The sequence below is a fragment of the Gavialis gangeticus genome, unplaced genomic scaffold, assembly GCF_001723915.1.
Source record: "Gavialis gangeticus isolate Ggan-Ray unplaced genomic scaffold, GavGan_comp1, whole genome shotgun sequence".
Taxonomy (NCBI): domain Eukaryota; kingdom Metazoa; phylum Chordata; order Crocodylia; family Gavialidae; genus Gavialis; species Gavialis gangeticus.
Window position 1 is genome coordinate 39,990,194 of NW_017729004.1, and position 13,436 is coordinate 40,003,629.

Genomic DNA, 13,436 nt, shown 5'->3' on the forward strand with positions numbered 1-13,436 from the left:
TCTACCTTTTTAATAGTTTTGTCAGCACCTTCCATTCTCCTGCAGTCTCGCACTGTTGTTCTTGTGCTTGACTTCTCTTCTTCCTGTAAACTGTTTCTGTGTGATTTTTTTTTTTTAACTATGCTGTTGACACTCAAACCTACTCTTTTTCTTTTGACAGATCAGTTTGTTTCTTTTATTACTAAAATAGGACCACATAAACTGTTTCATGGTGATGAATTGCACAGTAGTATAAATTAACCTTCCTGCATTGTTTTGAAAAAAGTGATCCATATGGTTCCCTCATGCATGGCATAACCTTAAACATTACTCTGAGAACGGTAATGATAATGGTAATGGTCCAGGGTTAGAAGCACGCTCTTTTAGCTTCAGTTCTCTGGTATCACCTTGTCTAAATTCTTCAAGGTAACTGTTAAGTTTGCCCTATAGGTAACAAGTCTTTAGTAGTGAAGAAGAGAGAACTTTAACTTAAGCTCATGTCTGACACATTTGCTATTATGTTACCAGCCCTGCAGATGTTTCCTTCCTTTCTAGTTTAAGGAGGATGTAGCTGTTAAATAATAGAGGCCTCTCCTAATGAGGCTATAATAAAACAAGGAAGTTCTTAATTTCTTTTTGTTTTTGTTTTTTTTTCCTAACTAAATAAGGTTACGTGGAATTTACTATTTTTAATACTATGAGGCGTGTCTGTCACTAGCATGTTAATTGCAAGATAGAAAGAAAAACAAATTGCAAAAGATACTTTGCTCCTCTGGAAAGCTCAGTTTTTTCCCACAGCCTCATCCTGTTTTCCTGAATACTGTCCCTTGAAATATTCTGTGGTGTCATAAAAAGTGTAAGAGGTCATTTGAATAAGTTGCACTAGTTTAACTAAAGAGGTTTACATCTGGTAAACTATATATCTCTATATATCTATATCTATATCAATATATATTGCATGAGTTTTAGTATAGTGATAACAGTGAAGGAAAAAAGAATTTGCTAAGTACATTTTTGTAAAGGGACACTAACCAGTGTGCTGCCTGTCTTATTTTGCTGGAGCTCTTCTGAAGCTAGACTGAAAAATTGGAAAAGTGCACTGCATTGGGTTCACTCCCTTAAAACTATTAAGGATAGAAGCTTTTATACACTCAGATTTTAAATTCTGAAAAAATTGATCTCTTAGGCCTGTGTTTGCACAGGAAACTTAGTAACAAGCTGTTTTTTAAACGTCTACCCTGTACCTTTCCTTCTGAGCTTTGTTGAAGGAACCTGAAATAAAGCATGTTGGTTACTTGCATGTCCCTGCATTGTTTCTTTTTTCTTTTCATTCCTTTTTATATATTGCAGTTAGTGAGAGAGAGAGATATTATTTTTCAGGAATTCAAACAAACGCACAAATCTGACCTCTGCTTTTAGCCTAAGATATCCTGCTAATAAAGTTAGCTTTTGAGTTACTCGTGTGGGAATGATGCAAATAGGATTATGTAATGTTAATATGGGAACAGCCATGGAAAGGCAGGTGTTTAAGCCTGGGAATATACTTAAATGAAGTAGAGATGTCCAAACTGTCCCCACCCTTCCAGGGGCGAGGGGATCTCCAGAGCTGTGCAGTGACAGTGGCAGCAGACAGGTGGGTTCCACCTCCCTATCTGGTTCATTCAGGTGTTCCCCAGCTAGTGCAGGGAGGGGAATCCCACCTGCCCACCGCTGCTGCAGCTGTTCTGGGCTGAGTCCATCCCCTGCACAGCTTGGCTGGAGCAGCTCTTGAGCTCTCCTTGCCCCCACACAGTGGCAGCAGCTGGTGGGGTGTTAGGAAAGGGGAGAGGGGAAGGGACATCTGAGCAGGGTATGGGAGGGGGAATTCTTATCTGCTGCTACTCCCATGGCACAGTCTGCCCACTCTAGTTGGTGGGAAGGAAGAGGTTGGAATCATAGGGTGCACCCATCCTTGCATCCCCGCATAGTAAAATCCTGACCCTACTTCTGGCTGAGTCCTTCAGTATCTTCCCACAATTTTCCCAGAAGGACACAGTAAATCTTTACAACTCTCAGTTTACTAGGATGCTAAGAACCATGAAATTGTGCCTGGAGAAGTCTTAGTAGCAGACACAGGTGAATGCAGTACCATTGAGAGAACATTGTGCAGGAGCTGAAGATTGGAGAACAATCCCTGATTGGCCCTGTCCAGTTAGAATAGTTTACTCTTGTCCAGTTTGAGCCTAAAATCAACAGGGAACCTAAACCTCATGAATGCTAGAAAGCTGAGGGGTTCAGTGATCGGATAGAAACTCATGGAGTGAATGTGGGCTCTGTCTGGGAGAGACGAGAAACAAACTGAGTAACACATACAGACAATGAATGTGCTTTATGCTGCTTTTCCCTGCCAGAGATGGCATCAGCTGGACATAGGCCTACTTGAACAAGCTGGCAGATTGAGGATAAGGTATAAGTAAGCCTTGTGTAGGTCTTTTATGGTTTTCACCCTCTGTTTTACCTGCTTTGTTCCTTTCAGTAGGTAGTGAATAATGTATTGTTCTGTAAATGCTGGGGCATTTTTTTTCATTGCAGCAAACTTATAGTATCAGATGTTTCCACAGGGGAAAGTGTTATAGGTGCCAAAACCAAGTATGGCTTATGTTGGTAACCTGGCTGAGGACTGAGGCAGCTGTAGCCTAGAGAGCCAATTTAACAGTGACTGGACCTCATGACTTCACCCAGAATGAGGTGCATGATGCCAGGCCTGTTTATCAGCGGGTGCACTTAATCATAGGGTTCTAAGATGCAATTTGTCCCAAAGCCCTGCTGTGTATTTCTATTTTTGCATGCTTTCTGATCAGATAGGCTTATTTAATTTCCATCAATAAGTAGGAAAGGAAAAACATTCTTGGTACATTTTAAATTTGTTTCTAAGAGAGTGGTTTCAATCTCCCTGTGCCTTTGAGTCTGAAGAAAGGAGCACTTCAATGGTATTTTTTATCTTCAAATACAATTTTAAAATCATATTTTATAAGTGATGGATCTTTAAGGTGTTGGCTGTATAGCTAATTGGGTTTTCCCTGTCCATCAAAGTATGTTTCCTGTTCTGTAGTGCTAACTAAAAGGATCAGGTAGTGCAGGTAGCATGGGTGCTTGGCTTTAAAGGACCTTACTTTAACTTTATGCCACATTGGATAAGATCAAGTGGGATTTGTTAAAAGAACTTTTGTTTGTTTGTTTGTTTTTTGAAATTGCAGGTGAAAGGGACTTTTGGCAAAGAAAAAATATAAAGAGCAAGGAAAGTGAAAGCCGTGAATGCAGTCAAGTAGGGTCCTCAAACTAAAAGCTTATGATTATTTTATAGCTTCAGTACAGCAGAACTGCACCTATGCAACTGGAGGGGTGGGGGAGAGAGGACAGGAAATAAATTAAAGAATTTACCAAATTAGATATAGCAGATAGCTATTATAGTATAATGTATTTGAAGTTTTTAGGTGGCTGTGGAGGTGGGTAATTGGAGGCAGGTGCCTTCCACTTTGGTTTGCTTACAGACCTGGCCTTGATTTTAAGCAGTGGCTGAAAGATGGCTGCTGAATCTCTCTGTGGAATAGTGATTATCTCAGCCCGTTCCAATGGGCAAATTTCCACATCATACAGCTGTCAACAAGCTGTCACTTTTCTTGGTATTTTCAGCAGAAAGCTGCACATGCCTAGGCATTGATAATCTCTTACTGAGACAGCTTACCCAACAAGGCTTTCTTGTTGAGATATTGCTGGACAAGTCAGGAGCATTACCACACAGGCTGCTTCACTTTACAAAGGTACTTGGTGTGACTCTGTTCTTACTCATCCCCATCCCTATCCCTATACCTAAAACTGCCAGTGGCTAAAAGCCCCATTTGCTTCTGTATATTGCCAGCTACAAGTTTTGTGCATTGAGGTAGTTTTTCTGTCTCAGTGAGATCACCTAGGGAGTGTCAGGGTAGCCAACTTCATTGTATGAACAAAAAGGCTTAACTGAACAATATGGGTCATTCCCCCACCAGTCAACAGCAGGCAGCACCAATGGGAGATAAACAGTGTGGATTAGTGCCACCCACTATTGTGGGTATGGCACAGGCACTACACCATAAACATCCTGGCATCTTGAAGGTATTAATGAGCTTTGAAAGGAGCCTAACTGTCAGAGTTGATGGAGATGGTGTGCCTGACTCACATTCATACTTCTTAAAAATGTTTTTCTCTTGGTGTTGATGGATATGTAACACAATAGAAAAGTGTAGAGTTGGTTAGTGGGGGTACTTTGAAGTTGGGCAGAAGGTAGGGAAGTGTGGCCTTTTAGGTGGGATCAGATAGCTTATGATGAAGTAGATTGTGGCCTGTGAATGCTGATGTCTCTCAACCAGTTGGTGCTAACTCTGTCCTAAAAAGCTATAGAAAAGAGTAGGAAAAATAACTGCATACTTCTGGGTATTTACTTATACTATTCTTAAGAGAAATCATTCATATCATAGCTTATGCCCTACAGTATTTTACTGCTTATTGAAGAGGCCAAATTGCAGTTCAGTTCTGTGTGGCTAGTAGGTCACAATCTACTACAGTTTAGGCTTTTTGTAGGCTTAGTATATAAACTAAAGGTTGATAGCAACTTACATTCCTCCCCTAAGTCTCTGGGAGTCATAAAACTAATTATTGTTACAAATAACAGAGTCATCCCTAAATATTCTATAGTAAAGGATGTATAGATTGTGTTGAAACCCTGGTATGGGAGTTAATTAGTGTATTGGACACACATTTTGAACATGGCATCCAGGGGTGATGTAGTAGTGTGGCTGCACCCTCTTGTATTGGAGTGTACTGTGGGAGCATCTGGGATCTTTTTCAAGTCCCTAATGCAGTTGGAAATCCCCCCTCTGTTCCTCTTGGTACCCAGAGGTATACCTGCCCCCCCCCCCCTTCCACCTCCCATGTATGCTTCTTCTGCTTTCCCTGCTGTCCCAGGGGTTGGGGAAGTTCCAAAGCACTCTGCCTGCCCCAGCCAGGCTGCCCTGGGCTCATCTGGGGGTAAGGACAGTGGCAACCACATGGTAGTTACCCATTCACAGCCTGGTCCCCACTGCTGCAACTCTCTGGTCCTTATCCCGAGCTGAGCCACCCTTCCCCACACAGCCTGGCTGGTAGGGCAGGCAGAAGCATCTCTGTTGCCCCCTACCCCTCTGGAGGAGGAAGCATCCCTGTTGCCCCCTCCCCTTGTGCAGGAAAGCATCAGCAGAAAGTGGGGGAGGAAAAACAAAATAAGTGCAAAGAGCTTTTGACCCATGTCCCTCATAACTGGCAGGGTTGCAGAAGGGTTAGGGAGTATTTAGAACAGCTGGATTGTGTACAAGTCCCCAGGACCTGACACAAGGTGATTGCAGAGCCTCTGGCTATTATCTTTGAAAACTCATGGCAATTGGGAGAGGTCCCTGATGATCAGAAAAGGGCAGATGTTAGTGCCCATCTTGAAGAAAGGGAAAAAGAAGGTTCCGTGTAACTACAGACGGGTCAGCCTCACCTCAGGCCCCTGGAAAAATTGTGGAGCAGACCCTCAAGGAATCCATTTCAGAACACTTGGAGAAGGTGATTAGGCACAGGCAGCATGGATTCATTAAGGGCAATTCATGTCTGACCACCCTGATTGCCTCTTATGATAAGATGGCTGGCTTTGTGGATGCTGGAAAAGCAGTGGATATAATATACTTTGACTTTATCAAGGCTTTTGATATGGCCTCCCACAACATTCTTGCAAGCAAGCTGCGGAAGCATGGGTTGGATGAATGGACTGTAAGGTGGATGGAAAGTTGGCTGGATCATTGGGCTTAAAGGGTAGTCATCAGTGGACTGATGTCCAGTTGGCAGCCAGTATCAGGTAGAGTGCCCCATAGTTTAGTCCTAGGGTCTCTTCTGTTCAATATCTTTGTCAGTGACCTGGAAGATAGGGTGGAGTGTACCTTCAGCAAGTTTCCAGATGACACCAAGCTTGGGTGGAGTAGTAGATACACTGGAGGGTAGGGCCATAATGCAAAGAGACCTAGACAATTTGGAGGATTGGACCAAATCAAATCACATGGGGTCCAAGGAGAAGTGCAAAGTCCTGCACTTAGAACAGAACAATCGCATGCACCAGTACAGGCTGGGGACTAACTAGCTAAGCAGCAGCTCTGCAGAAAAGGACCTGGTGGTTATAGCGGACAGTAAGCTGAAGATGAGCCAACAGTGTGCCATTGTTGCCGCGGAGGCTAATGGCACACCAGGCTGCATTGGTAGGACTGTTGTCATCAGGTCAAGGCAAGTGATTATTCTCCTCTATTTAGCACTGGTGAGGCCACATCTGGAGTACTGTCTAATTTTGAGACCTTCCAATACAGAAAGGATGTGGACAAATTGAAGAGAGTCCAGCACAGGGCAATAAAAATGATGAGGGGGATGGGGCACATGACTTCTAAGGAGAGGCTGAGGGAACTGGGCTTATTTAGGTTGGATAAGAGAAGGCTGAAGAGAGATTTAAGAGCAGCCTTCAACTACCTGGTGGTTATGAAGAGGATGTAGCTAGACTGTTTTCAGTGATGGCAGATGACAGAACAAGGAGCAATGGTCTCAAGTTTCAGCAAGGGTAGTTTAGGTTAGATATTAGGGAAAACTTTCTCATGAGGATGGTAGTAAAGCACTGGAACAGGCTACCCAGAGAGGTTGTGAAATCTTCATTCTTGCAGGTTTTTAAGACCCAGGTAGAGAGAGCCTTGGCTGGGATGATCTAGTTGAGGATGGTTCTGCTTCGAGCAGAGTATAGGACTAGATGACCTGGAGGTCCCTTCCATCCTTAATTTTCTGTGATTCTATAAAATCACACACAACAGTGTCATGAGAGAGTGAAAAGGCCAATGTTCAGCAGGTAGCTTCTTACACTCCTGTGCATATACCGATCGGTTGCTGCTGCCGCCTCCCATACTTTTCCGGTTTGCTGTGTCATCAGTGCCTAGAGCAGGGGCGGGCATTCAGGCAGAGGGCTGCTTACCCAGTTTTGGCAAGCTGTGGAGGGCCGCCCCTTGACAGGTGCCCGTCCCCATGTCACCATCTTGCAACTAGTGTTCCAGTGTCTTGGGACCAAAGTCCCAGGGCCAGCCACGGTGGGACCCAGAGCAGCGTGCAGGCTGGCAGGGGTCTGTGGAGCCGGGCTGGATTGTACCAGCAGGGAGAGAGGGAGCTGGCCCGGCTCCATAGAGCCCCTGTCGGGGGCCGGGACCCTGTACCCCTGCTGCCCTGCTCTGGGGCCTGCTGGTGCTGGCCCTGAGACACAGGTACAGGCCTTGTGCTTCCACGCCTGCTCACTCCCAGTGCCCTCCAGCCCCGCAGTACAGGCGGGGGGCAGCGCACAGCCCTGATCCCCTGCTCACCGGCAGGGAAGGAGCTGGTGTGGAGTGTGGAGAAAAGCGACCCTCCCCCACCCTGTGGCCAGTGCTCCCTGCTGCAGCCATTCACAGCCCGTGTGTGGCTGTGCTGATCAGGCGCAGGCAGCCCCATGTGAGGCTGCAGCACGGGGCGCTGGGCAGAGGGCAGGCGCGGGGCCGCTTTTCCCCTGCTCAGCACCAGCCTTGTAACCTGCAGCCACTGCCAGCCTGGGACCCGCGCCGGCTCTGGGCTTTCCTGTTGGGGCTGTGTTGCAGTGGCAGCAGCTGCAGCCTCCCTGCTTACCATGCTGGGCAGCCCACAGGCTGTATTTTGCCCACCCCTGGCCTAGAGCTTTAGCATGGTTCTTATTACAAAATAGTTTTAGCAGAACTTTTCAAAACTTACTTCTTTTTCAAAACGTACCTCTAATAAAAAATATATGACACTGTAAAAAATTACATGACACTGTGTGTGTGTGTGTGTGTGTGTGTGTGTGTGTGTGTGTGTGTGTGTATAAAAATAAAATGTTGTATTCCAATGTAATGCAAGTAGGGCTTCATTAGAAACAGAGAGAAAAGCCACCATTAGAACACAACACGTTGTGTAGTCATAGTTTCTACACAACTATCATTTTTGTTCACATGTGAAAACATGCAGGAACTCTGCCCTCAGTAAGTCTTCCTTGCCTATATAAATCAATGTCAATAAATAAATAATTATCAATAAATCTTCAATTATCAATAAATCAATGTCATCACTTGCTTCTGGTTTTTCCCCTTCATTCCACCTCATGCAGTAGTGTTCCATTCCAAAAGGTGTTTTCTTAAAGTGAGAAATTTTGGCAGAGGGGTATGTGTGGCTGCATGATTTGAGTGGTTATCACATGGAGACAGATTCAGTTTCTTTTTTATTCACATGGGCAGCTGAAAAGTGCAGTCATAGCTGTTTCCTAAATGATGTGAAATTAGTTGTGTTTTGTGATGAATAATATGGCTATCAATGTGGACATGACATTTTTACACCAGTGTAATCGCGCTTCACACCAGAGTAAACAAGAATGCAACATAAATCTCCACACCTGCATAACTTTCTTGAATTTGGTTGAGAACTACCCCTTCTTTTTCCCTAAGGCAAAACTACTGAGGTGAGCATTTATGTGGCCTCAGCTCTCACAGGGTAGCTTTTTTCTCTAAGCAAACTAGGTGGTCTGGCACTTTTGTGATAGAAGCTCTTGAGAGTAGTTGCTCCAGGATACATGCATGTCTTTATACTTTAGATCCTGTATGCATCAGTGTACAGATTTGATATAAATTACACTAGATGAGCAAACGTGTTGTGTGTTTAGGTTATAAGAATGAGTTTCCTTACTTGCTTGATAACATCCCTTCTTCCTGTTGGTCTCCTGGGCTACTTTCTACACCACAGTAAGAGAAAATTTTCTATATTCCCCTTCTGAAAACTCCATTGTTTTGGTCCAAAATTAGACTTGTTTCTTGTGACATTGCCAGCAACTCTGGCCTTGACATCACTTGTCTGCTTTTCCAACAAATATTTTCACACATCTTTTTAAGTATAAAGAAAGTTAAGAAAAAATTGCCTGTTAACATGTATAGAGCATCTTTTTAGACTTTCTTAAAACTTTCTTTGTAAGCTTCCTTTCCTTATAATGTTTCTTGGTACTATTTTAAATAGAAATTATATGACTGTCAGTGACTACTCTGTGAACCCAAGTTTTTTATGGTATTACCCCTTTTGAGCTTGATCTAATTCTGTCTGACTTCAGTGGGCATTGGATTAGGCATGCAGTGTGCAGAACTTTCACATTTAATTCTCTGCAATAGATTTAGACTCAAATGTAGTTTGATGTAAATACTACTACTATGCCTTCCAGAATCTAGTGAACCCTAATCTCTCATGCTCATAGTTTAAAAAGAGAAAGAACATAGAGCAGTGAGGAGTTGTATAGCTCAATTTACTTTAAAAGTAAAGTTGAGTATTTGGCTAAAGAAGCTGTGGCTCTATGATGATAAACATCTGACTGATTTACATCTTGGAGGTCAACATTTGATGCAGAATATTAGATCCTTCTTGTGGTGTGTTCTTAGAGGTTTTCTCACTTTTTTAAATAACTTGTTCTCCCTTTTTGGCTTTGAGGTAAAATGGCATTGCCTTGAACAATGGGAAGTGGGTGCCACAATAGGAAAGATGTTACAGCTTAAGGATGCAGATGGGCGAGAGGAGGCTTTTTAGTAATGATGTCATGTAATGATTTCATGTCATGTAATCATTTTAGTAATGATTTGATATCATCTATATAGAATCTGTATAATGTTGGAGTGATGCTGTAGTTGTGATGGTCAAGGAAATGAGAGGCAAAGGTTTTTGTGGGTAATATCTTTTACTTGGCTAACTATATGGTTGGGATAGACTTACACAAGCTTTTGAATGCAGTGCACATGCTTCTTCAGGACCTTGCAATTTTTCTTAAGGGACCTGAAGAAGAATGCATTACTTTCAAAAGCTTGTCTACATTTATCCTGACCATGCAGTTGGCACAGTAAAAGATATCACCCATAAAAATCCTTGCCTCTTGCATAAAATCTATATATGTATTTGTGGTTTTTCTTAAAGACATGTTTGTGCATTGGAGGACAAGATGTAGTGTAACGGAGATGCAATTTTTGAATTTTCTTCTTGTGTAATTTTGGACAGAGTTGACAGACTTAAACATTCAGGAAAGAATACTCTAAGAATGAAATAAAAAACATATACATTGTAAGTTGGTATTGGCTTGATTAGCAAAAGATTAATTCTTTAGATTAGGAAGCCTAACATAGGACATGCCTGTTTTATTGTTTAATTGCTTTAAATGTTTTATATGCATAAATGGTACTTTTGAATTTGCTTTTGTCTACTTTGTACAAATTATTTTTATAGACAAACATATAGCTTATGATCCATTTATGAGCAGAACTTGATTGTGCATTTATCAGACTTGTTAGAAAGAAGATGAATACACCTGTCTCATCATGGCCACTTGCCCCATTCTGGTGCCTTTCTTCTCCCCCTAACTCCCTCTTGCTTGCCTCCCCCTTTGCTACCCTCCCCTTCCCTTCACAGGTAGAATGTGTGTTGGTACGCTGGGAAAACATACAGCTTATGAGAATAATATATGGAACTGCTTTGAATTAAATAACAGTGATACAAGATTTTTGTTACATTGGCTTCAATAATATTTTTTGGAGGTGAAGGATTGTCTTGTTTTAAATATAGAAAACTAAGAGGGGGACAGGGGAATACCTACGTTTCATGTTTTATTCAACATCTTTTTTCCTAATTTCTTTCAGGCATCAAAACATAAAGATGATAAAGAGCAGAGTGAAGCTGTATCACCATCAGAGGAAGAAGATGCATTCTTTTGGCCTGGTCTTAAAACTGTTGTGTTAAGGAGGACACCTCAGGGCTTTGGCTTCACCTTAAGACACTTCATTGTTTATCCTCCGGACTCTTCTATTAAGGATTCTCTTAGAGTAAGTGAAATAAATAATGAAGGCCAGTTTGAAAAGTAAATGAAGGCTTTTTTTGCTGTGTACGTCTTCTACTGATATATTATAAGTATGTATGTACTAACAATCATAGCCTTCCTTCTTCTGTTAAGTATTAACTCTTGGGATTGTCTTCACTCTCAGAAAATGCATCTTTCCTGTGTTGAGCTCCTCCTTTGATTGAAGTAATGACCCAGAATCTTCAACTACTTTAAATTCCTTTCTATGTAAAATACTAAATATTTTTATCAGAAGAAGACTGAGGCACTATTTTGACATGATTTGACATAAACTGAAAAGATATGAGAAGATATTTTTATTACTATGAGTAAGTGCAGTGGTACTCTGTTACAGAAGAACTTGAAAATATTACTATCAAATGTTAATCTAATGAAAAGAGGCCAAAGGCATGGCTAATATGGAGTGAGGTGCCCATACGTAAAGATTGGGTTTGGTTCTGTAGTTGAGTGAATGAGAAAAATAAACTTGTCTTTAGCATCATGGGCATCCAGAAATTGCCAGAGTTATTAACTACAATTCAGCACATTAGTTCTCTTTATTTTGCATATTAAGTTACAACATTAATAGTATAATAGTTAATGATAACAGTTGCTAAAGCAGTAGGTCTTTCAAATTTATCCTCCTGTTCATCATTCTTGTATAAATAGTTGCATCCAGAGACCCTGATGAGAATCATGGGTTCCATTTTACTAAATACTATACAAATACAGGTAAGGTATGGTCCATATCCTAAACAAATTATAATATTGAAAGGGAAGTGACATACAAAACAGCAGGAGAGGGATAGATAAAATACATAAACATTTTTTATATGTTTGTGTAAAAGTGTATTATGAATATTGACGATTCTTCTTTGGTTCTCAGCCGAGCTTTAGTGAATTGATTGTCTTGCAGACATCACAATACAGGTTGGTTTAGAGAAGAGTGTTCAAGAATGTAGTAGCCTGTTTCATTAATTCAGGAAGGGTATTTCATGTTTAATGGGCAGTGTGAAGAGAGGCAAGTCTGACATCACTGGGAGTACAAAGGTCCTGTGAAGAGACAAAGTAGATGACTATCTATTAGTTAGCCACTTAAACTTATATTTGTAAGTTAAAATCTTCTGCATACTAAATTAATCTGACAGGCAGTTGTTTGTATTTTGTGAATGATGCATTCTGTCAGAAACTGTTCATACTGAAGTTTGCAACATGAGGTGAATGTGAAAAACGAAACAAAATAAAACAAGATTCCAGATTTGGAAGCATTTGAATTGTAAAACACTCTATTTTTAAAGGACTGAAATCATTGTCTTGGTATCATACAAAATTTGTTAGCATTCAGTGTTTTGCAGCTGTTTTATGATTGTTTATACTAGATGACAGCCTTGCAATACTTTACAAAGTGATACCAGTTCTACAATTAGTAATTTTTCAATCTTGAGTTTACTGTAGCATATAATAATCTGGTCCCTTTCATAGTGGTGACCCATACTTTTATAACCTCAGAGAATGAGAATCCAAATATTTTAGTCAGATGCACATTTTTTTCATTCAGTGAACTTGGTGGAAACTAGAATGATACAGATGTTTGTCATTGTCATTCTGTGCTTCAGTTCTTTGGATGATCAGTTCAAAACAAATCAAATTGTTGCAGGAAGTGGGTACTGTATTAATGGCTTGTAGCACTGATTCATAGGATCAAAGGAAAGCAGGGCTGGAAGGGACCTCACAAGGTCATCTGGTCCAGGCCCTGGTCAAGGCAGGAGCATTCCTGACTAAACCACCCCAGCCAAGTGTCTAACCTGCTCTTGAAAATTTCCAAGAATGGAGAGTCCACAGTTTCTCTAGATAGTCTGTTCCAATGCTTCACCACTCTCACAGTCAGATTGTTCCTCCTAATCTCTGACCTAAATTTCCCATGCTGAATCTTGACACCATTGATCCTAGTCCTGTCCCCTGTAGCAACAGAGAAAAGCCCATTTCCATCCTCTCTGTAATTGCCCTGCAAGTATTTGAAGACTATTTTGAAATCCCTCCTCAGTCTTCTAGTCTCCACATTAAAATAACCCTAATTCTTTCAGCCTTTCCTCATAAATCTTGCCTCCCAGGCACCTAATCATTTTTCTTGTTCTGCTTTGGACTTTTTTTCTGATCTGTTCATATCTTTCTTGAAGTGCTGGGCCCAAAACTGAATACAGTACTTTGCGAGGCCTCACCAGTACCAAATAGTGAGGAAGAACTACTTTCCTTCATTTATAAATGATGCTTGTGTTAATACAACCTAGCATACTGTTGTTTTTTTTTGTAACAAGAACCCATTATTGAATCTTATTCAGCTTATGGTCTGCTGTAATCTGCAGGTCCTTCTTTGTAACCTAGACCAGTGTTTCTCAACCAGTGGGACATGTCACACTGGTGGGACTTGAAGGTCATGTAGGTGGGACTTCAGCTCAGTGCCCAATTGGGCAAAAAAATCAGTTGTTTGAACTTCAGATAGATGGAT

The 13,436-nt window shown here is 41.4% G+C and overlaps 1 protein-coding gene across 1 annotated transcript in view; it reads left to right on the forward strand.

Annotated features, from left to right (window-relative positions):
- Positions 1 to 3,541: 3,541 nt before the first annotated feature.
- Positions 3,542 to 13,436, forward strand: part of ARHGAP21 (Rho GTPase activating protein 21) — a 103,577-nt gene continuing 93,682 nt past the window's right edge. Inside the window, exons 1-2 of the mRNA XM_019507957.1 lie at positions 3,542 to 3,641; positions 10,669 to 10,916. Of these exons, the coding sequence (XP_019363502.1) occupies positions 3,542 to 3,641; positions 10,669 to 10,916 (348 nt within the window). The remainder of the gene's footprint in view (positions 3,642 to 10,668; positions 10,917 to 13,436) is intronic.